At 47.8% G+C, this 23169-nt stretch overlaps 1 protein-coding gene across 1 annotated transcript in view; it reads right to left on the bottom strand.

The window, feature by feature from the left end:
- Positions 1-23169, bottom strand: part of ANO2 (anoctamin 2) — a 338274-nt gene that overhangs the window by 10633 nt on the left and 304472 nt on the right. The window contains exons 21-23 of the mRNA XM_032349035.1: positions 5725-5877; positions 5311-5363; positions 3232-3413 (exon numbers count right to left, since the gene is read on the bottom strand). Coding sequence (XP_032204926.1) covers positions 3232-3413; positions 5311-5363; positions 5725-5877 — 388 coding nt within the window. The remainder of the gene's footprint in view (positions 1-3231; positions 3414-5310; positions 5364-5724; positions 5878-23169) is intronic.

The raw sequence follows: 23169 nt of genomic DNA, 5'->3' as shown, positions 1-23169 counted from the left end.
CTGGCTGGGCAGTCCAGGGACTCTGGAAGCAGCTACAACAAAGCTTGACCTGCTCCGTGTGTACTAGTAATACCTGGTGTGCAGGACATTTGCTGCTGTATCCATTCACCTTAACTTTTCCCCACGCAACTACCTCCTACTCTCCTACTCGGTGCTTCAGACTGAGATCATTTCATTTCCCACCTCCAGCTCCTCCCCTGGCTACCATGACCGGTTCTGGGGAGGGCACGCCTACTGATCCTAGCCAATGAGACTTCTGCAGGATCACTGGGAAAGAGGTATGTTCCCACTTGGACTTGGACCTAGGAGCTGCTGGTAGTAGACTGGAGTAGTACTGCGAGGGAGGTGGAGAAAGATTTGGTGTAGGCAGACTTGACTGAATCATCTTGCCTAAAATTAGAACTACTTTCAACTTTCAATGTGGCGGCCCATTCAAGTCCTTTTACGTTTAAGCCAGTGAAGCCCCTGATATATCTGGAAAGCATATTCACAGTGTTTCTGGAAGTTCCGATGGTCAGGTGCAAGGTCACAGACCCTCAGTGCTTCTAGACCGACTAAAGAAACACACAGGGGGATGGGACACTGGGCTGGCTCCATCAGTTAAGCGTCTGCCTTTGGCTTGGGTCATGATCCCGGGGTTCTGGGATGGAGTCCTGCATTGGCCTCCCTGCTCTGTGGGGAGCCTCTCTCCCAAGAAAGAGAGAGGGGAGGGGAAGGGAGGGGAGGGGAGGGAGGGGAAAGGGCCGGAAAGGGCCGGAAAGGGAGGGGAGGGAAGGGCAGGGGCGGGAAGGGGAAGGGAGTGGAGTGGAAGGGAAGGGAAGAAAGACAAAGGGGGCCCCTGAGTGGCTCAGTGGGTTAAGTGTCCAATTCTTAATTTCGGCTCAGGTCGTGATCTCAGGATCATGAGTCCCTGTGTCAGGCTCTACACTCTGCATGGAGTCTGCTTAGTTTCTCTCTCTGCCTCTTCTTACTGCCCCCCTGACCTGGGAGCTCTCTCTCTCTCTGTCTCTCTCTCAAATAAATCTTTAAAAAAAAAAACACAAAACACACAGTGTCAGCCCTGCCTCCCCACAGCCCACACGGTGCTTCTCCCTGCTGTGTCTGAGGGCTGACCTGCTTTCTTGGATATACGTGAGTTTTACTTCAGGATCTGTCCCTGAAACCCCAGTGACTCAGAGAATTCTTTATCCTTCTAATCCGCGGTAGAATGGGGAGCTTCGAAAAGATCATTCTATACCTTCTGGTTACAGAAACGATTCTGGAAATACAATTTTGCACTGCCGACTGCTGGCCGACCTCATGTACCTTGCTGGAGCCAGTCTGGATGCTACCAGGGAAGCCTGCGGCTGGGACACACCCTCCGTGTGCTGGAACTACGTCTGTCGCATCTGTGGGCCAAAGCCTAGCGGCAAGGACAGGCAGTCTGGCGTGACGAGCACACAGTGGCCACTGTGCACTGCATAGCAGCAAATCTGCCTGCCTCAGTCCCAGAGTGAGACTCCCTGTGGCGCCAGCTATGCAGTTACTGGAAACATCTAGGCTGACAGAAATCACTATCTGTGACTAAATTTACTTATCTGTTCTTAGATCTGGTCGCTGGTTTTGAGCCTTCTCCTTATTGACTAGAGTGTAGCCCTACAGCTCTCCCGGCCAGGACCAGATACCCTTCCATTGCAATCACACAGGGTACGGTTGTGTCACTCGGTCATCTGGGTGGGGAGGACCAATCGACTCCTCTCCTGTGTGGCGTCAGACTGTGGGTCTGAACCTGAGCGGCCATCTCACGGACGGCAGGCCTTGGGTATCAAGCAGGAATACACGATAGCTATACCCAGGGTCACCCCGGTGGCAAGACCCACTAAGGCCTTGCTTCTCCGATGGAGGGTCACCAGCACTTATGTCAGACACGCTTGAGGATGGCCCAGAAAAGCCCTCCATTTATCCCTCAATACCTTTCTTAGGTTTTGGATTTTGTTGTATTTATTCCTCTATGCTTTTTGGTATATGAGCTGTGATCTTTGCCAAAGTCCTTTACTATCATCTCACGAGGTTCCAAATTGGTTCCCATCTGTTCCTCTCTTTATTTGCCCTTCTTGAATTAATAGTGGAGTTTTCTGTTTCTTGGCTTCCATGTTCCCTGTGCTGGTGGTTTTCAACCACAACTCTGACCTGGACCCCTTAGGAATTCCAGCTTAGGTGTGCCCTGGAGTTAGGTGAAAACTTTCCCACCATTCTTTTTTAATCAATGTGATTGAAATCAAATTCATCCTATGTGCCATAAAATTGGATTCTCTTAGCATTTTCCCTGTCAATGGACCCACCTCTGACCTCAGCCCAACCTTGAGAGATATCCTTGGCTCTGGCTCCCTCTTACTCTCTTGCCACCAACACTACCATGTATTACAGTAAATAGCTCCTCACTTCCTCCTAATTCCTTCCATCACCCTGGACCATGCCTGCCGTGGTTCATGCCTGAATGATGGCAGCAGCTTAGCTGCCCTCCCTGAGTTCCCCCAATTCTAGTCCACACTTCTTTCTGAGACTAATTTTCCGAAGCCTACACTTTACCTATCATTCTCACATCATATTACAATTCCTGCAATATATCAAGATTTCCTATCATCGACTTCGTCCTATCTATTCAAATTCAACAATGTTTTGGCTTATATTATCCTAGCAGTTCTGATATACTGTATTTCCAAAACTGTTCCTTTTTGTTATCTTCTAAGTGCTCTTCTTGCTAACTACAATACCTAGCCTCTAAATGTTCATCTAACACTCCAAATTCATCCTCATCCTATGACTTAGCCCATGCTGACTCCCCACGTAGCTTACTCTCTTTCCATCTTACATCTCCTCCTGGGCCCTCCAGGAAGCCTACCTTTCCCTTCTAGCCCCCACCAATCTTCCCCTCCTCTGAACACCCCCAGTGCTCACGGTCCACACTAGATAGAGTCCTTCAGTAGCACGCTCTGTCCCATCTGCTCTGCTTGCTTTTTCCAACCAGACCACAAAGGCCTTGATGGTAAAGACAAGGCTATATACTTCTTTGCTCTGTAGTGTCTGGTAAAAGACACTCAATAAATACTTACTGATTCACTGCAATTGATTTATAGTGATTCGGGGGGCTGAGGGAGAAGAGAGTGATATAAATCTAGATCTTCCAGATAATTCCTTGGATCTACCACTTCCTGACACCTGCTGCTGCCCTCCTCCACCGGATTACTTTACCTGCAGAACTGAACCTCTTGGTCAAACTGTGAGTTTTCCGGCTGCGTTCCCTCCTTCAGCTGGCTAACGTTGAAAAAGGAGAGGGTGTGGTTGACAAAGCCATGCAGGGTCCCGTTGTGACTATAGGCGTACTGGTACACGAGGCGAGGGATAAAGTCGGAGGTGACGGCGATGACAAAGGCCTGAAGGACAGAAGCACAGGGGCTTGCGGGGTGTTCAGGGAGGAAGCTGTCCAGGTGGTACAGGGTCCCGCTGGCTGAGGGATGGGTCTCTCTTGGGCTCCTCATCCAGAGACACCACTCTGATAGAGAAGTCCTTACTTGGAGCTCATGCAGTTTCCCACCTTCGATATGTGTAAGTGAACCCACTGGACAGTGGCTGGCTGCTGAGAGTATTAAGCCAGTGTGGACTGTTGGGTTCGGGCGGGAGTGAGCCCCTCTGAAATATCCAAGTTGACAGTGATGTTAGCCAAGCCAAGGCAGAGTGGAAGAATTTCTGAGAAAATTACTCAGAGTGAAAAGAGTGCCACTTAGAGGCAATGTGCAAGGACACTGGCTGACGATGAACCTTTGCCTCTGTGGGACACCAGAGAACCAGGAGTACCAGGGACATGGTACCACGTTCCCTCCATTTGACCATCGTCTCTCAGCACTTTTTAGCACAGCACATAAAGGAAGTTGTGCTTTCATCCATCAGATTTAGGAACACTGAGACACGGAGGGGGTAGGAGTGGGTCTTGCTGGATCCAACCACGCGTACCCAATGTACTGTCTAGCATATTTAAGTGTCCTATAACTGTCTACGGAGCAAAGCAAACAGCAAGTGAATGATGGCATGTTTGAATGTGGAGGTACTTTCTGCAAAGAAAATCTTAAATCTTTCTGGCAGGTGTTTATACTGTAATCTGCACCAATAATTAAAGCTATTTTTTTTTTAATGTAGTTTAGGTATTGTTTCCTACATGTGTATATGAGCATGAAAGGCCACAACCATATTTGAGAATGAGTAACATACTTATTGAGCTCTTGCTCTCTGTCCTTCCATCTTCCCATTTAATCTCCAGAATGATCCTTTTTGGTGGGTAATCTTATGCTCTCCCATTCTTACAGATAAGTAAAGAAGTCTTAGAAAGGCCAGGGAGGTAAGACTTCTTGTCATTCTGTGGTATGGCGGAAAGTGCCTAGTATGCAAGGCCCCTTTCCTAGTAAACACAACTCCAAAGTAGCTACTGATCTAGTCTCTGAATTCCACCTCATCTGCCAGACTTAAGATGTGTGCTTCCTACTTTGAGCATTCAAAATGCAGGGGGCTTATTCTCTCTGCCTCTCTAGTCATTTTACCTGTTCTTAACAGGCAACCAGTCCCAGCCAGAACGAAAGTTTCTTTCCCAGGAGGAAAACGGGCGGGTGGCTTTCTTGGTATGTGCCAGGCCGCCAGGACTTTCTTGGGAGATGGAACAAAAGGCCCTGCCGGGCCACCATCCGTACAAAAGGCAGGAGCAAAAAGCTGCCATTGGCTTGGGCCCAGCAGGATTTCCCCTGAAATACTGACATGTCTGGCAAGGCAGTTAAGGAGGTCACGACAGGTAGGACCCCTCTTCTTGTCTGTCCTATCCTAACCTACGCATGCCAGAATCCATGGGAATAATTGCGACTCCGCATTGACAGCTTGGAGGAACCGTAATTAGGAACCACGGACCTGGGCACCGGTCCAGGTATTGTTTAGTTTGGGAGTAGAAAAAGAAAGAGATGGATAGATATGGGGAATTCTTTCCTCATTATTCTTGGCTCCGGAGAAAGATCAGATTTTTGACTCTTAAGGCCAAGGTATGCATTCTGGTGGATAATTACCTTTTGCATAGTGAAACTAACAAGAACGTCACGCAGCCCTGGCCACTGCAGGAGGAGTCAGAAGGCATGTACGCACTATTAACAAGGGGCTGCCTTGAACAAAGCTCCAAAATAAAAGGCTGGGAGGTACTGAGGGCTGGTACCCTGCTTTGAAAGCCGCAGCTCCCCTAGAGGCCCCCTAGGCAGCTCCCTTCCCACAGAGCTAGGGTGTCATGGAGGAAATGCTTACGTTGCTGATAACGGAGAACTTGCCGATCCCGGAGAGAATGTCAAACCAAATCCCTGTAAGACAGAGAGCAGCACGTCGGGCTCGCTGCCACCCTTGGTCTGGTGACAACAAGGCCACAGCCCAGGGTGAGGATCCACAGACAAAGTACCACGGAGGTCTGCAAGGCCCCAGGAATGGGCTTGCCTAGGAAGGCTGAGATGCGTCTGTCTGGAAATCAGGGGGACAAGTGGGTGTGGATAAAGGCCTCCTGGAACCCGAAGATATGAGGACAAGGAGCTCCAAGGGATGGAGAGACAAGGGCTTCCCCCAGCCCTCTTGAATCCAGTGTGAGATGGTGATGGCAGGAAGCTGCAGGGAGCCCGAGGGGATGGACGGAGGCGAGGGCCTGCCATGATCTCTAGGCAGGGAACATACCGATATCTTTGGTTCTCACGGCATCTGGCCGTCTCAGCTCCGTCACAAACTTCTTTGCATCAAGCCGCACTTCGATGACATTGTTGAGGAGGGCGAACACAGGTGCCAGAGGAAAGGAGGCCACAAAGAGGGTGACAAAGCCAAACTGGATGACTACGGGAGAGAAGAGCGTGAGGAGCTTCCCCAGGAGAAGCAGGATCTAGGTCAACCTGGCCTTGCAGCCACGGCCCCTGGTCTTTTCTTACGGGGTCTCTTTCCCACCCTGGTCTCCCAGCTCCCGCTTCCTCTTGCCCCACAGCTATGGTCTCTCTCTCCCAGCGCCTGCAGGCCCATGGGCCAAGGCCATCGCCGCGGAGCAAACTCTGCGCTAAGCGTGGTGAGGAGATCTGACAATAAGAAAAGTCTTGACTCTCTCCTTTCCATCACTCTTTATCTCCAGTCACTAATCCTGGTCCTCTAACTCACAGGTTGACAATCTTTCTCAGTAAGCATCCGGATGGTAAGTATTTTTCCATTTGCAGGCCACACCATCTTGTCACAATGACTTAACCCTGCCATTGTAGGGCGAATGCTGCTAAGGACAGCACATGGACAGATAAGCTTGGCTGTGTTCCAATAAAACTTTATCCACAAAAGCAGTACATAAAGTGGCCATAGTTTGCCAACCCCTAAGGTCACTTAAAAAAAATCACTTTCCGAATTGGGCCTCATCTTTCCATATAAATAGTCACTGTCTTTAGAAAGTTTATTCATTCATCACACATTTATTGAGAGCTCACTGAATGTCAGGCACCTTGCCAAGTATTTCAGGAGGCAAAGGTCTGGTCCTGCTTTTGGTGAGCTGAGAGAGAAAGATACACGAAGATGAGTGCCAAGATTGCATGCCAAGAGAGAATGTGGAATGTGTCGGAGATGGCGGGGACCCAGGAGAGGGGGAGCGCAAGCCCATTCATGGTGGGGGCTGAAGAGAGCCTCCAGGTCAAACACCTAAGCTTGGTCTTCAAAGATGGGCCTGGGCTGAAGAGAGCATTCCAAGCCATGGAAGCAGTGGGAGCAAAGGAGAGAGGAGGCCTGTGCCAATCAGCGTGGTGCCCAGCCCTTCACCGCGTCTGCCTGGGCCACAGCCCAACCCCCTAAGTGCTTCCCTTGTCCAGTCTGCCCAGGCTTCTATAGCCTCTTCCCCCTGATCCTGGCACTTACCTATCATAAAAATGGCTCTGGGCTCCCCTCTGTTTCCTGACTATCAGCCAAATTCCTTATCTCAGGAGGAAGGTACTTCATGGTCTGATCCCCACGTACCTCTCTAGCCCTATCTCTCCACATCTCCCCCACAGCCAGCATGCTTCTGCCTTTAGGCACCAGGCTTCTCCCCTCTGGGATCTTCCTGAAAGGCAGCAGGCGCCCCCCTCGCCGGTGCACAAGCTCTCCAGCTAACAACATCTCTGCAGCCCGAAGCCCATGCAAATGCCGTCTTCCTCCTTCTCTACCCTTGCCCTGCCCTGGCGCCTGCCTCTGTTACAGCTCTCATCGTGCGCTGTTGTGACTCATCTACTCACACTTCTTTTTCACTAGACAGGCGAGGGCTCCATCCATCCCTAGGGGCTCAGCAACCACAGTCCTGAGTCCTGGGAAAGCCACAGTCTAATAGGAAGGCCCTACGTGCCAAGGGCAAGTTATTTAACTTCTCTGGGTCTCAGTTACTTTGACTGCAAATGGAGAATGACGATGCCCATCTAGGTTGTCACAAGGGTGAGTAATATTGCACGAATCAGGTGCTTAGAACAGCGTCTGCCACCTAATAATTGCTCAATAACATTATCCCTTACTGGGATAAATATCAACCCTTACGAGCGGCTGCGATGTAGACCGCACACAGATATGTTATCCAGACACAAATTTAGGCTGTAAGCTTTGAATGAGAGGCGGGAGGCCTGACCTCCAGCGTTGGAGATGGTTCTCACTAGCCATATGTCTTTGCGTAATTCTCTCTGTCCCAATGGGCTTCAGCATCCTCACTGAGAAGGCCTGAAGAGACTGGCTTAAATTCCTCTCCAGGTCTGATCTGTAATGACGCTGTGATTCTCATTCTCTTTGACAAGCTTCAAGATTCTAGAATATTCAAATAAAGAATGAAAACCCAGGATCTAAACTAAAAATAAATAATAATAAAATAGAAAATGTTCACAGAGGGATATGTCCTGCGGCAGTAGAAGTTTCGAGAAAGAGAACCTGCGTGGAACTGCTTTTGATCTGGCAGTTTGCTTGGGACCACAGTTGTGGGTTTTTGCTCTTGTCCGTCTCCATGTGGTCCTTGATGCCCAGCGGGTTCTCAGCCAGCCCCAGGGGACTGGCAGGTGTCAGTTGGTGGCAAGATCACCAGAAGGCGCAGATTTGTCAAGGTTGGGACCTTGGAAGGACGCCTGCCAAGCTGGCTGGCTGAAGGGGTTGGGGCGGTGGGGAGTGGGAGGGGAAATCTTCAAAAACAAGCTCTGGGAGCCAGTTCAAAATACAGGGTCTCTGGCATCTTTTAAATCAGGCTTTGCTGAGGAATTCACTTTAGAGTCAGGGGTAGGGGTAGGGGCAGGGGGGTGGAGGGGACGGAATTAACAAGGAAAGCAAAACAGATGTTAGACTAGTTTTCTACAACCTTTAAAATACATGTCTGTATTTAAGTATATGTATGAATGTGTCTTTATTTGTGGATTTCTAAGTTGGTCTTCTTGATTCTAATGAGTTCAGTTCTACAGGGCAAGTGTTCTTCTTTTTGGTAGTGACTTCCTCAAGCAAAACCGTGCAAACCCTCCAAAGCCCCCACAAGGGGCTGGCAGAGAGACTGGCAGGGGGAGAAAGGGAGAGGTTACTTCTGAGCAGCTGTCAATGTACACAGCACGCCATCACCACACTTGCGCAAATGGCACGCGGACACCCAGGGTCTTCCAGGAAACAGGAAAATAGGACTGTGCCCTCTCCCTCCTTTTCTTCATGTGATCTCCAGGGGAGAGATGAGCCCTCTCCCTGGGGTTGCCCTGGTGATTTGTTTTTTTACCTTCATAAACTCCCCAGACCTACAGGCTCCCTTTGGTCTCTCCTGGGTCAACATAAACGACTTTCAGTGGTGGCTCGATGCTCACAGTGCGCCTGAATTACCCCAAGGCCACAACACAGTTCTTATTTTCTCCTTGCCATGTAAGCCTATGTGTCCAGCCCTGTATGACCTCAAGGGGTTGGGCTCAGGAAAGGCCCGGGTGCTGTGCCTGCAGTGACAGGACACCCCCGTTCCCACTCTGATCTTTCGCAGGGTACCCTAGGCCATGAGGACCCCCTCTCTGCAGATGTCCTAAGTGGTAAGTGCTGCCTGCTTGGACAGGGTACACTGTACATTTCTAGGAATCAGCCCAAAGAGGCAGAATCAAATAGGAAGCTTTGTTTTATCTGGGGGAGGAAAAAAATATAAAACTCTAACCCTCTAACATACACATACCAAATCCAAGACTTTTTCTTTTAAGTCAAAAACCTAAAGATTGTATCAGATGGGCGTCCTTCTAGGTTCACTTCAGAGGACACAATGATACTGGCCTTCACCAACACCAAGATTGACTTCTACAAACAGCCAGCCTGCATTAGGATAAGAACATCACATCACCGGGAACCCTCCGTGCACTGCATAATAGAAGCCAGCTTGGCTTGACCAGTAACAGATTAAACCTGGCCAAGCCAATTAGGCAGGAATCCGTAAGTTGATTTTCAGCTAAATCTTTACAAAGCCTGCTGTAAGGAGCTCCAGCAATGCTGGGCTGGGACAATTGCTGTCCAGCAATGCACAAAGACTGGAAACACTCCGAGGCACAAAGTCCATTGCTTTTCTCCTCTCACTCTCCAGGACCTTCTCAAATCAACACCAGCCCTATACTGCCTGACGCTGGAGACAATTAAAATCTTGGCCTTCGTTACCTGGGCTTAGGTTAAAATAACAAGGAGGAGTGGGTTAAACTGAACAAGATGGCTTCCAGGAAGGACGTTCCAAGACAATCTACTTCAGGAAGAAAAATAGTGCATCAGGTAGAATAGGTTAGCCAGGATTTGTGGAAGAGCTCTTGATCAAGCACAGTTTTTACTCATTAATTTAAAATTCTTCAGTGAAAATATCCACCTTTCCATCACACATATGCCTGTATGCATGCACACTCACACACATAAGCCCAGATCCATGTTGCGACACTCAAGACCTTTGTGATCTAACCCGAATTAATTTTTCCAAACACATCTCCTTCCCACCCATGCTCTGAGCTCAGGGCTCATATTTAGCTGGTATGTTTGGAGACCAACTCTGCCTGCTTTCAAACCATTTCAAAAAATCATTTCAAACTCATCATGTTTTCCGTATTTCTGAGTCTTCATACATACTTCTACTATCTGTAGAATTTTCATCCTCTTCTCATGTGCTGAATGAATTACAATCTGCATTTCAGGTCTGACTCAAACCTAACCTTCGCAATAAAGAACCTTCTCCACCCTAGTCCCACCACCTTGCCCAGGCAGAAGTGAGTGCTACAGTCACCTCCCCCACTCACTCCCACCGTGCCTTGCACACACAGCTCTACTGGTCTACTCGACTCAGTCCCTAGATGGGGAGCCCCAGGGGACCACGGACATATCAAATTCTTTTCTGAGTCTCCACAATTTTGTGTGGTGCCTATCCCACAGCAGGTGTTCAGAGGTTAGTTGGTTCATAAATATAAGGTTATTATTTTCACCAGCTGTGAACGCAAAACAGATTCAAAAAGAGGTCAACTCAACTGTGTGAAGGGAAATCACGGGACTCAGTGATGGTGAGGAGAGATGGGACATGAAATGCTGACACCTTGACATGGCAGTTCTCAGTGCTGTAACTTGCATGGAAGACTTGGAAGAAAGTGAGCATAAAACCAGTCAGTTAGGAGAGTCTAAATCTAATGAAAGTCATCATAGTGCTTTTTTCCCTTAACTTTCTATAGCTTAGTAAAAGCAACACAAGTCTTCTTCTTCTTCTTCTTTTTTTTTTTTAAAGATTCCACTCATTTATTTGACACACAAAAAGAGATCATAAGTAGGCAGAGAGGCAGGCAGAGAGAGAGGGGGAAGCAGGCTCCCCGCCGAGCAGAGAGCCCAATGCAGGGCTCGATCACAGGACCCTGAGATCATGACCTGAGCTAAAGGCAGAGGTTTAACTCACTGAGCCACCCAGGTGCCCCAGCAACACAATCTTCTTAAGGGGATGACAAAATGTGGGCTCAAGAATCCTCCTTTTCTTGAACCACTAACAAGCAATGCAAGGAAATGAGTAAGGGACTTGGTGATGTGAGTTGATCTTCTCAACGATTCAGCTAGAAACAGTCCCTTAATAAAAACACTTATGTGAAAATAGAGCAAGGGAAGGTCATCACTGTTTATTTTGTCAGCCCATATTTCAAGGCTGTACCCAGTGATGCCCGTCCCCTGAGGGCAAGGGAAGCCAACTGGGCTCAGCACAGAGGGTAACTGGTGTAAAAAGGAATTGCAAGTATCAGTTGATAGTTAAACAGGAAGAGACAGTGAGGGCATGAGCATGGGCCTCTACTGCTTAGGAAAACAATTAAAAGCGCTGAAAGAATTTAAGAAGGTTCTCAGTGTCCATCAGTTACCATTCATTCATCCATCCAACAATCATTTATTGAGCACATTCTATATGCTGGACACCATGTCTGTTGCTAGGAAATGAAGATGAACAAATTACTGTGCCATCCTCCCAAGAGCTCACAGTGCACAGTGGAGAAGGTGGACATGTGGACAGACCCTGCTGGTGTCAGAGAGTTAGACCTCTAATGGCAGCACTCCCGGAGCACTGGGGCAGGAATAATTCATGTTCACCAGCAGATCCATAAAGCTGCACAACCACTGCACTGGACTTGAAGAGCAAAGCAAAAGGAGGGCACGATAGTGAAATTTGGAACACTGCATCAAAAGCTAATGATGTCTTTCATGGTGATTAACATAACACAAGAAAAATTTTTAAAAAACAAAACAAAAATAAAGTAATCTGGATTTGAAAAAGAAAAGAAAGGAAAGCATTTGAAGGTTGGCTTTATGGCTGGTAGTTAAGATCTGTCATGAAAACCACGGATCCAAATTTCCAAACAAACTACTTAGGAAATAAAGATCGCAGGTGGAACTCCTCCCCAGTCTGTATGGAGTCACTTGGGGTTTATACAGAGGATCGGGCTCAATTCAGAAACTCTGGAAGTCACAACAGGAAGGAACAGGCTGGAAGGAACAGCTTAAATATTAAGAGTTCACTGCATACAAATGCAACATTGGGACAGACAGGCAAGGCATACTCTCTTCATTTCTTTGTGATTAAGGGAGAGCCAGACCACACTTTTTCACCACATGAACAGTGAAACACTAGTTTCTCCAGATGGAGGAAGACGGTCCAGTGATTTCTGAGAGTCCTGCTACTCAATAATTCAGTCTAGTTTGGACAGAAGAATGCAGGTTGACAGTACGACGCAGACCAGTCCATATGCAGCTCTCTTCTCTACCTTGGGAACAGAGACTGGGGCCATGGGAGCCTTCTGGGATGAACCAACCCGGCTGATGACCACAGCAAAGGGCAGGAGAATGTGGCTCTCAGACATGGGGAGCTTAAAGGCTTGGACACTATGGTTTTCTGGAAAAATCTGCCCATCGCTCCCCTTCCATAGTCTCTAAACAAAACTCCAATGCTCAGTCTTCACGGAACCTCAGCCGGCATTTCCTACATATCTACTAGCATGGGACACATGCTCTCTGGTTCATAAAAATTCATAAAAACAATCTTCAGTGACAAGTATTATTATTTCCATTTTCAAGTAAGAAAGCTGAGTCTCACAGAGGTAAAATAATTTTCCCAGGGCCACAGACCTAACAATTGATGAAGCTGGGAAACAAAGACAGCTTCTGAGGTCACCCAAATTCCATGTCCTTTCACCACACAAAAAGGAAAATACTCAGCCCTGATGTGACAGTGTCCATCCCCCTCCCTAGCTGCTTTCATATCTCTTGGGTTTCCTTTATTGGATCTTGTCCAGTCTAATTTCTAATCTTCCTGTCGGACAATTAACCAGCAATCTGTACTGGTGTTTTCACTCTCCAAAGCATCTTCACTCACACGTCTTCTGTGGCTGGTGCGTTGGACAGTCCCTGCTGTTTTCTGTGTCACTTCTATCTGGCTGCATTTGTGCTGCCTCAAAAACTTTGTATCAGTGGACCCAGTTCAGCTTCTTCTTTTTTTAAAAGACTTGTTTATTTATTTGAGAGAGAGAGACAGAGAGAGTACAAGCAGGGGGAGATGCAGAGGCAGAGGGAGAGGGAGAAACAGGCTCCCCACTGAGTAGGGAGCCTGACGTGGGGCTCGATCCCAGGACCCTGAGACCATGACCTGAGCCAAAGGCAGATGCTTAATGATCTGAGCCACCCAGGTGCCCCCTAATTCACCTTGTTAAAACTAGAGAGAATTGAGGGATGAGATCTACTGATTTACTTCTGATTTTCAGAGAACAGCTTAGTGACTTTCCAGTAAATGTTTATTGTGAACAAATGCACGACCTGGCTTACTCACTCTTGTTTACTTTATCCACCTGCAAAATGGGACTGTGAAGATCAGTTATCCATTCCTTCCTCCCATCCATCCATCCATCCATCCATCCATCCGTCTGTCCTCTCATCTACCTATTTGGGCTGCGGTAACACAGCCAGTGAGGTGGAAGGACAAGGAAAGTAAGCATGACCAGAAAGAAGTTCCCAAGCAACAACTCATGACTGAGAACCTTTGTTTCCTTTATTCCTTTGCCCTTTCATCTTCCCAAAGGGCTGTAGAAAAGTCAATAAAAAGAACACATAATTAGGTTTACAGAATTTTAGACAAAAAGGAAATGACAGGGGAAGGAGGAAGAAACAAATGTGCAAATTCCAAGGACCCATTCCGGGGCTGTGGCTGAGCAAGAGAGCGCACTCTGAGCTTCTGGGCTCAGAAGCTGGGAAAGCAATGGAGGTCTCGGTAAGTTTTAATTTTAAAGACTGCTTTCCACTTACTCATCCACTCATTTCACAAGCACTGCCTGGGCATCTCCTGCATGTCAGGAGCTTTCTGTAGAACCTCGAGGGGTATGGTATCCAGACATACTGTGGCCTTTTCTCTTAAGTATGTATGGGGAGAGGGACTCCTAGCATGGAGAATGACAAGAAATGTATGCTCCAAGAGCAAAAAAGAAAAGGGCGGGGGGTGGCAGGGAGAGAATGACAGAGAGAGAGAGAGAGAGAGAGATGACCTGTGACTCAACCTACTTCCCAGAAATGCTCGAATGAGACCCTGGATACTGCCTGAACTGTGTTTAAATGCCATTTGGAGAAGACGGCAGGTGCCTGATTATCCAGTGAGATGACTCAGTTTGTATAAACAGGATGGCTCAGGGAAAGGAATTTCCTGGCTCTTTGAGCCATTGCCTTGTAGCATACAATCTTGGAGTTCTATGAAAGAATATTTGGGTTTCAGTGCTGATGACTGTACAGATACTCTGGAATATTTCATCACTTACATCTAAGGCACCCTTGGGACTAAATTTGTATGTCTGGTCTGTTGGGAACTTGGAAGTTACCCAGTGTGGTCCCCCCCATCCATGACCAAAGAAAGGATATCAGAATAGGAAAGGGGTCTTGGGTGTCATCTGAGTCACTGCTCTATCCAAACCTTTCTACTCTTTAATAAGTGGCTACCTTTACCTGACTGTTACCCAGGGAAGACACTCAGTGATGTCTGCAGCCAGCTCTTTCCATTGCTTTCTGTTCTCTGTCTCAGTGGCAAGTCACTGAGACTTTGGGCTATTTGTTATGGAGCTTTATCATAGCAGCAACTGACTATTACATGGGATATTTTGCCTAAACCACCCAGATGACGGGACAAACCTACCAATTTGTATTGCTGTAGGAGACCTGCCTTTGAAAGGATAGCATTTCTTCATTAAAAGCACTTGAAAATAAGGCATCTTGGCCCCCCGCTAGGGGGATGTCAAGCAGTAGACCTTCCCAGCTAAATCAACACAGCCAGGGTGTCTGGAGATCTCTGGTGAACAGAGATGGCTATAGAGTCCAACTGTCACTTTGTCTTCAAGGTCCTCGCTATAGGATCACCTCTTTCATTCTCTATTCTTCCTTTTTCTTCTTGAAACATTTATGAAGCACCTACTGTATGCCAGGCCCTGTGGTTTGGTACTATGAATGAATAAGACACAAATTCTGCCCTTGAGAAGCTCCCTTCCCAATTTCATGAACATGAACACAGGCTACTGGTGTTTCATTGTATCATTTATTTACCTGCTAAAATGGTAACATAACTTGATTAAGAGATTCCTTTGGAACTTACAGAATTAAATTCAGGCCTACCTTCTTATGCCAAATTCCTCTCTGTAACAACCAAACTGCCGTCAGTGTCAGAGAACTACACTTGCAGCCCTTAAAGCAACTGAAGAATTTCCTCCCATCAGGCCCTGGGGAAAACTCCACGATGGGGCTGTGAGGGGCCTGTGGCCAAAAAGCTCTGAAGCCTCATTTTGGGGTTGGGGACAGTGATGATTAATGTCATGGCCTGCTCTTGGGCGAGCATTCTTTCCTCCCCTCAGCGGTGAGGGTGGGGGACTCCCCTTGAAGTCCCCCTTAGTAAGCTCTTCAGGAAAAGGGTTTGATATTGGAGATTCCCTCGAAAACTTGCTGCTCCCCCTCACAGGTTTCTCTAGCTTAATCCCTCACTCTCAGGTTTCTCTTTGTCTGGAGCCAGCCCATCCCCACCACCGGGTGCTGCAGTGCTGCCCAGAGGTAGCTCCCTACCGCCAGCCAGCGCCCCCTCCACGGGCTGACTCCCAGCCCCACCCCCAACTCCCAGCTTCCCCTTCACCTCAGGACCCCTCCCCCATGCCTGCTGGGTCCTGGGCCCTGGTTCCAGCTCAATTTAGAAAAATGTAAATATAATACATCTCTCCCTGCTGCCTCCCTCAACTGATGACCTGCCTCACCATTACAACTGACAGGCTCAGAGTGGGCTCAGTGCACTTCCTGTCTGCATGGGTGGTCCTGGGGATCACGGGGAAGGAAGCTGACAGCTGAGCACGGAGCCAGGGATCACCATGTCAGGCACACCAGAGGGAGTGGGCAGCTTTGGTTTCACTGCTCTCCTTTTTGTTCAAAGCCCAAGACAAGGGTCTTTCTGGAATTGGGAGGTCTAGCCTGTTGGGAGGGAAAGAGGAAAGCTCCCTCTACCCCCATCCCTCCACGAAAGCCCAAGTTCCTGTGGGTCCTGATGAAAGTCTCTTGTGCAACGATCTGGAGATCGGAAAGGGGCTCTAGCCTCAGTTTCACTAATGGGCCTTTAGGGCAATGTTAGGCGCCTTGTATCACTCCCTGCGCCTCTTGGCCTCAGGGTGCACATCTAGCCGGATGTGTGAACTGGGGTGCCAGCACTGGAAGACCCCCTGGAGGTTGCCTGGTCCAGTGGTTTGCAAGTCTTTATTCTTGTCAAGACATCAGTGACAAACGGTTATGTGCACCATTCAGTCCTCCTGCGGCAGCCAGGTTCTGTGCATGCTGAAACCTCTCCTGCTCTCCCACTCGAAAATAATCTAGAAATGTGAGAGAGTGAGGGTGGTGTGGACTCTGCTTTATCTTATATTTTTAAACTACGTGACTGGTAGTAGTGGCACCTGACCTGTGACCTATTCCGCAGCTGGTTTTGACCACAGACCCGTGGGTCACATCTCCGCAAGGAAAGATCCCCCTCTGGTCTACAGCCCTACCATGTCAAGGAGGAGAGTGAGGCCCAGAGAGATGCTTTGATGTGCTCAGGGCCACACTTCTGGATAAAGGCAGAGCTGGATTCACACCCGCTTCCCACCTGACAGACACCCTATGAAGATGGGAAGGGGACAGACTCCTTGCTCTGCCCTGCAGGAATCATCTGAAGACAAAAGGGCTTGCTGTGAAGACAGAGGTGCGGAGGAATCAGAAGCAGTGATAGGATTACTACCACCAAACCTCAGTCATCCCCAGGGATGGCAGAAACTGTCGCCCCCAACAAGGTTCTGACAGTCGTGGACTTCAGTGTTCTCCTCCCCCCGGCAAGCTATTTTCTAGGGCTGCTACCTGAGAGCAGCATGGAAGGGTTCATGTTACACGTTCTCTTACTTCCCTGGCTTACTCCCGGGAACGGGAACGGAGTACATGATAGGCTGAGTTGGGGGAGGGCAGAAGGCACAAGCAAAGGGGAAGAGGGGCGGGGGGGGGCAGGAAAGGAGGAGGAGGGCAGTGAAAGAGAAACAGGGCTAACCTCCTTCTTGGTAATCCAACCACTGGATTATCAGTCAATTCCTATGGAGAACTGACTGCAGCCCTGCTGGAAGGGAGATGTTTCAGCCTAGGTAAGATATGGGCTGATAAGAGAAATGAGAACCAGAGAAGGGATACCCTCCTGTCTTCAGTCACTCCCTCATGGGGCTCCTTGCTGTGTGTTCAGTGCTAGTGTGGTGGTGGGCCTGCGCTAGGCCCTGTGGTTCCAGCAACCCGCCCCCAGGACGTGAGTTACCAAGAGCTATCGGAAGTGTCCCTGTCTTAGGAGGCAGCTTGTCTGAAATCCTGGGGTGGGGGTGCGGGCAGCTAAAATCCTAAGGAATGGGGGAGGCGGGAGGGGAGAGGAGGAGAGAGCATGGGAAGGGAGAGGCTTTGGGGAGGAGGTGACACCAGAATGAGAAGGCCCAGGGAGTTCCAGGGCAAGGTGGCTAGGGAGTGTCAGACAGGAAAGGAGTGAAAGGGAGGCTGCGGGTGAGAAGTCACTGGGGTCCATTTTGGCTGGACCAAGGGTGTGTAAAGAGGCCTAGAGTTCCATACCTTGAAAGAACGTCCCACAGGGTCTTGGTAAAGATAGGGGAACCCTGGAATTCTTTGAACAATGGATGGTAAGACCAAGGCTAATGCTGGAAATCATCCACAGGGCAGTAGCAAGATGGCGGTGGTTGCAAGGGGCTGCGTTGAGGGTGTGCTAGGCAAAGCCCCAGGTTCAAGAGGTTCAGAGACTGAGCAGAAGCAGCAGCTTCCAGAGATATTCCTGAGGCAAGATCAAACCTCCTGGAGGTGTGTGGAGACAGAAATGTGAAGGAACAGTGATGTTCTCGGGGCCTGGTGGGCCATGAAGCACCTATGGTCAGGAACGCAGGAGGGTCCCAGGAGCACAGTCTCCAGGCAGAGGACTGAGAAATGTCTCCCCAGGGATGGAGTCTCCTCCTGGCCTTGTCTAATGCCTCAAAACAAGCCTGAGGGGGAGGCTGGGTGAGGAGTCTCTTGTTTCCAGGCCAGAGTTTACTCTGCCTCAGTACATGGGTTCCGAAACCGATGGCATTTTGGTGAGGAGGCAATGACAGCCAGGGTGGAAGAGAATGAACAATCCTCTGTATATATCTCTACTCAGTCAAACGGAAGCTTTCAGGGCCCAGGCTCTCTGAAGAAAGCGCCGTTAGCTGCATTTTGTTTTGTTTTGTTTTTGTTTTTGTTTTGTGACCACGAGACCCTTGCTTCTAACTGCCCCCTCTCTCTGCCGCTAGCCCCTGACGTCCTGAAGGGCCTGGGTCTCACTCATTGCCTCTGTGGGCCTGGTGCCTGGCACAGGTCCTGACCTAGTAGTACCCTCAAGGAGGGCCAGGATGGGGCCACTGCAGAGGGAGACGTGAAACTGGAGTTGAGCTTAAATCTGAGTCTGAGGGACAGCATTCCACTCTGTCCACTTCCGCTGATGACCTGATCGCCAAAGGGAAAGGAGCAAATTGAAGCCAGCAGGGACTGTTCTTTGAGGCAAGCCCTGATCATAAACATGGTTTACTTCAGTCTTGGGAGATGGAAATTGCTGCTTATAAAAAATATATCTAAGTATGTCCACAGTGAAAAGCCAGCCAAACTATCATGGGACAGAAAGAAGTGAGGCTTCTCTTTCTCTGCCACTGAAGGAAGGGACCTGAAGTGCCATTCATTCAAGAAACGTTTTACTGGGGGTGCCCGGGTGGTGCAGTTGATTAAGCTTCCAACTCTTGGTTTCAGCTCAGGTCCTGATCTCAGGATCATGAGATCGAGCCCCGCATAAGGCTCCATGTTCAGTGGGGAGTCTGCTTGAGATTCTCTCTCTCTCTCTCTCCCTCCGCCCCACCTGCTCATGTTCTCTCTCTCTCAAATATAAATAAATCTTAAGAAAAAAAAAAAACATTTTATTGGGGTCTTACTACATTCCAGAAATTGTGCCAGTTGAGACTAGGTAGGAATAAGGGGGTCTTCTGCCCTCAAACACTCATATTTTTTCCTCTACCAAAGCAGGTGGGGGGTGCTGAGAAGAACTATCAGTGGAAGAACCCAAAACTGCTTCCTGGAGACATGTCTGAGCCTGAGCGACTCAGCAAGAACTTGCTACAGGCAGACAGACCAGCACCGGCAAATCCAGCCCCGGAAGCAGGAGACAAACAGGTGCGCATTCACAGAGCCTGCTCCTGGGTGACCTTGGAAGCTACACCCTGAGGGATATTTGAACTTTAACTTAAGGGAAGTCAGTCACGTTGAAGGATTTTATGTAGAAAAGAAAACGTGCTCTGGACTGCATTTTAGAAAAGCCATTTTAAAAAGTGAGAAGGAAATGGGGAAAGAGAGGGGAAAAGGAAGCAGGGGGCAAGTTAGGATGTCTGCAGTCATGCAGAGGAGGCAAGCACTTCTGGTTGTAAAATAAATAAGCCATGGAGATGAAAGGGATAGCCTGGGGAACACAGACAATAATAAAAAAGAAGAGGGGGTGCCTGGGTGGCTCGGTCAGTTAAGTGTCTGACTTCTACTCAGGTTATGATCCTGGGGTCCTGGGGTCCTGGGATCCAGCCCCAGGTCAGGCTCCCTGGTCAGTGGGGAGTATACTTCTCCCTCTGCCTCTGTCCTTCCCCTTGTTCATGCTCTCTCTCTCTCTCTCAAATAAATAAGTAAAATCTTTTAAAAATTAATTTAAAAAATTAAAAAGAGGAGGAAGAAGAAGAAAAAGGAAGAACCGTGAGGGCTTGAGTGGGAATGCAAAATTGTAAAACCAGTGATCTAAGGAGCCATGAATATAAAGGATTCTGGATCATACTGAGCAGGCCTCTCCCCAGCTGGAGCTGATGCAAAGTCAGAGAGGAGTCCTGGGAGCAGACAGGCTGGGTGCCATTTCTGGGATGCAACTCCTGAACCCAGAAGTTCAAATTTGCAATTTCAGGAGGGTGTTGCAACCCTGGTCTCGGAGCAGACCTGCCCCCACACATTTCCACCTATCGGTCGACACTCACAGGTCTTGGTCGATGCATCTAGACAATGGTGGGGGATGGATAGCCCTTGGCCCTCCAAGGTCGTGATCTGGCCTTCACGCCAAGTGAATGAATATGTACAACTGCAAGCACAGTGCCTCCCCCCTTCTATTAAAGTTTGACAGGATGTAAACTCATGACCAGGAAAAATAAGACTTCCTCTAATGACTGTGAATTACAGAAGAAATGGGTCTTGTTGCCCACATTAGGGGCCTCAAAACTTGGGCTTTACTCAAGAAGCTGGAGGAAGGCTTGAAGGAGGATAACTGAATTTCTGAATCAGGAAGACAACAGTGATCATTTTTTAGATGACTGGAGGAACAAAAGCTTGCGGGTTTTAGATAAACAGATGACAAAAGAGCCATTTGAGATGCCAGACTTGACAAATAGAGCCCTAAGGGCTTAGAATTCTCTAAAGAGATAAACATCTTGGAATGTTTACATCTCAGGATTCTGAGTGGGATTCTTAGATTTGCTTTGGAGTCTGGTACCCTCAGTCTATCAACAGTACTGCCCAACCCCACACTCGAGGGTTGGGAAGAACATCCAGGGCTCGCTACACTGAGTGCTTCAGACTGTTGTGTGGGTTTGTTTTTGGTTTTTTTTTTTTTAAGATTTTATTTATTTATTCCTTACTTTCTCTTTCTTCTTTGAGAGAGACAGAGAATGGAGGAGCATGAGTGAGTGGGGTGGGGATTGGCTGAAGGGGCAAGGGGAGAGGGAGGGAATCTCAAGCAGACTCTCTGTGAGTCTGAGGGCTCGATCTCACGACTCTGACATCACAACCTGAGTGGAAACCGAGAGTCAGACACTTAAACGACTAAGCTGCCTAGGTGACCTGAGCTTCAGACTGTTTTCAGCCAATTCCTAGATTAAAAAGAAAGAGATTGGACTCTTGACGAGAAGAGTGGCAGGTCATATTCATGGATAGTCTACGTGTACCAAGCACTGTTTTTTAACTACTCTATATCCACGACCTACTTCTCAGAACCATTTGGTAAGGTAGGTGCTATTATCGTCCAATCTGCTTTCTAGATGAGGAAACCGAGGTTGGCTGACTTTATGCATCAAGCCCAGAGTCATGTAACTAGCCAGTGCAGGCTCGGGACTAGAAGCTGGGTAGTTTGAGTCCAGAGCCTACCCCTACACTCACTTAGTCTACACTACTAGGCCGATTAATATTTGGTAGAGTTTAGTGTGCAGCCCAGACTTTGATTGTACATGGGAGCAAATACTCCCTCCCAGGGTGAAGAGGATATTCCAGAGGCAAAAGGAATGAAAGGAACCTACCTTAGAAACATAGTCCATGCACTTATATAAAATATGAAATAAAATAGTCATGTCTCTAAAATGACTGATAGCTTAGCAAACTGGCCTAAAGAGGGGCACCTGGGTGGCTCAGTCAACCGGTTAAGCCTCTGCCTTCGGCTCAGGTCATGATTTCAGGGTCCTGGGATCAAGCCCCAGGTCGGGCTCTCTGCTCAGAGGAGAGCTTATTTTTCCCCTCTCTCTGCCTGCCACTCTGCCTACTTGTGCTCTCTCTCTCTCTCTCTCTCTCTCTCTCTCTCAAATAAATAAATACATAAATAAAATCTTTAAAAAAAATTAATGACCTAAAGAATTCTGGGAGTGAGTGTCTGTGGAACTCAGCTGGGAAAAGCCATGTGTGATTCAGCTTCCTCTTCCACAGAAGACTTTATGAGTATCAGTTGAATTGTGGACTGAATCAATAACATTCTGAAAGGTTGACTCTGTCCTGGTCTCCAAACTTGTTCCTCCCCTTACGTGCTTAATAAGTGTTTGATAAATGAAATAATGAGTGAATGAAAGCTCCTCTGTTTCTTTTTCCTTCCTTGTCTTACTACCCCCTCTCTGTACTTGCTGCCTGTTTCCTATAGGGAAACACAGTCACAACAGTGGTCAAGATTTTACAATTGCTCCCTATGGCCTGTTATGAAACATAAACTTGTGTGATCATCAGGGTTCACCATTAACCTACCAGACCTTCAACCAAACCCTCCCTACCCAAAATCCACCATTTGCTTTGGCAACGCTTACTCATGGCCAGGAAACTGAACGACCTTGTGAGTCCTTTTCCTTGGAATGACCTCCCTTACTCTTATCACTAATATGTAGACAAAAAGAATCTAAAGGGAACTTGGGGATCAAGTCCAACCTTCTATCTACACTGGAAATCTCTTTAAAACATCCTTGACCCACCATCAACCAAGCCCCATTTTGAAGATGATCCTTCATTTGCCACTTAAAGTTGGTAAACACTTACTTCTGTTAAGAAACCTTCCTTCGTTAATTAATAAAGCATTCATTTACTCATCTTTGTTTATTGGACTCAGTGAGTATTTATCATGTGCCAGTAAATGTGCTGGGTCATGGAGGACATGGAAATGAATAAGCCATGATTGCTACACACTGCTCTTTATAATCTGAGAGACTGGGTCTGCAGAGAAACAGATATGTGAGCAATATTACCATAATTCAGAAGGATACACCATCAGTGTGTTTATCATACATAATGCTGGGACAAAAAAGCAAATAATTAATGATCCTCTTAGGAGGAATGGGGCCTGGTCTAGGAGGACTTCAGAGAGGAAGCACGGTAAAAGGCCAAGTCTTAAAGGATGAGTCTGGAATATTCAAATCAACAAGGTAGAATGAGGTGACCACAGGCTGAGAATCCCAAGCCTACTGTACACTGTTAATCCCTTCATATCACATTACGTCAGGATACTAAATAATCTGTATTCACTGGAAGAGTATTTAGTACATTGCCTGTGGCTCGGTGAATTGGTCTAATCCTTTTAGAAAGCATTTTAGTAAAATAAAACAAGAACTATCCAATGGTCATACCTTCGATCTAGCAATCATATCTGTAAAAATCTACCTTGGGGAATCATTAGTAAATATGGGAAAGATTATATGCATTAAGACAGTATATATTAGATCATTAAAATATGGGAAGAATCAGAAAATGAGCCTCCAATGGGCTTCATTGGAGAATCAGCAAATCAACTATGGTACGTTTATTAGA

This window comes from Mustela erminea, chromosome 6 (genome assembly GCF_009829155.1).
Source record: "Mustela erminea isolate mMusErm1 chromosome 6, mMusErm1.Pri, whole genome shotgun sequence".
NCBI lineage: Eukaryota > Metazoa > Chordata > Mammalia > Carnivora > Mustelidae > Mustela > Mustela erminea.
The sequence above is the reverse complement of the archived record's forward strand: the minus strand, read 5'-3'. Positions and strand labels throughout refer to the sequence as shown.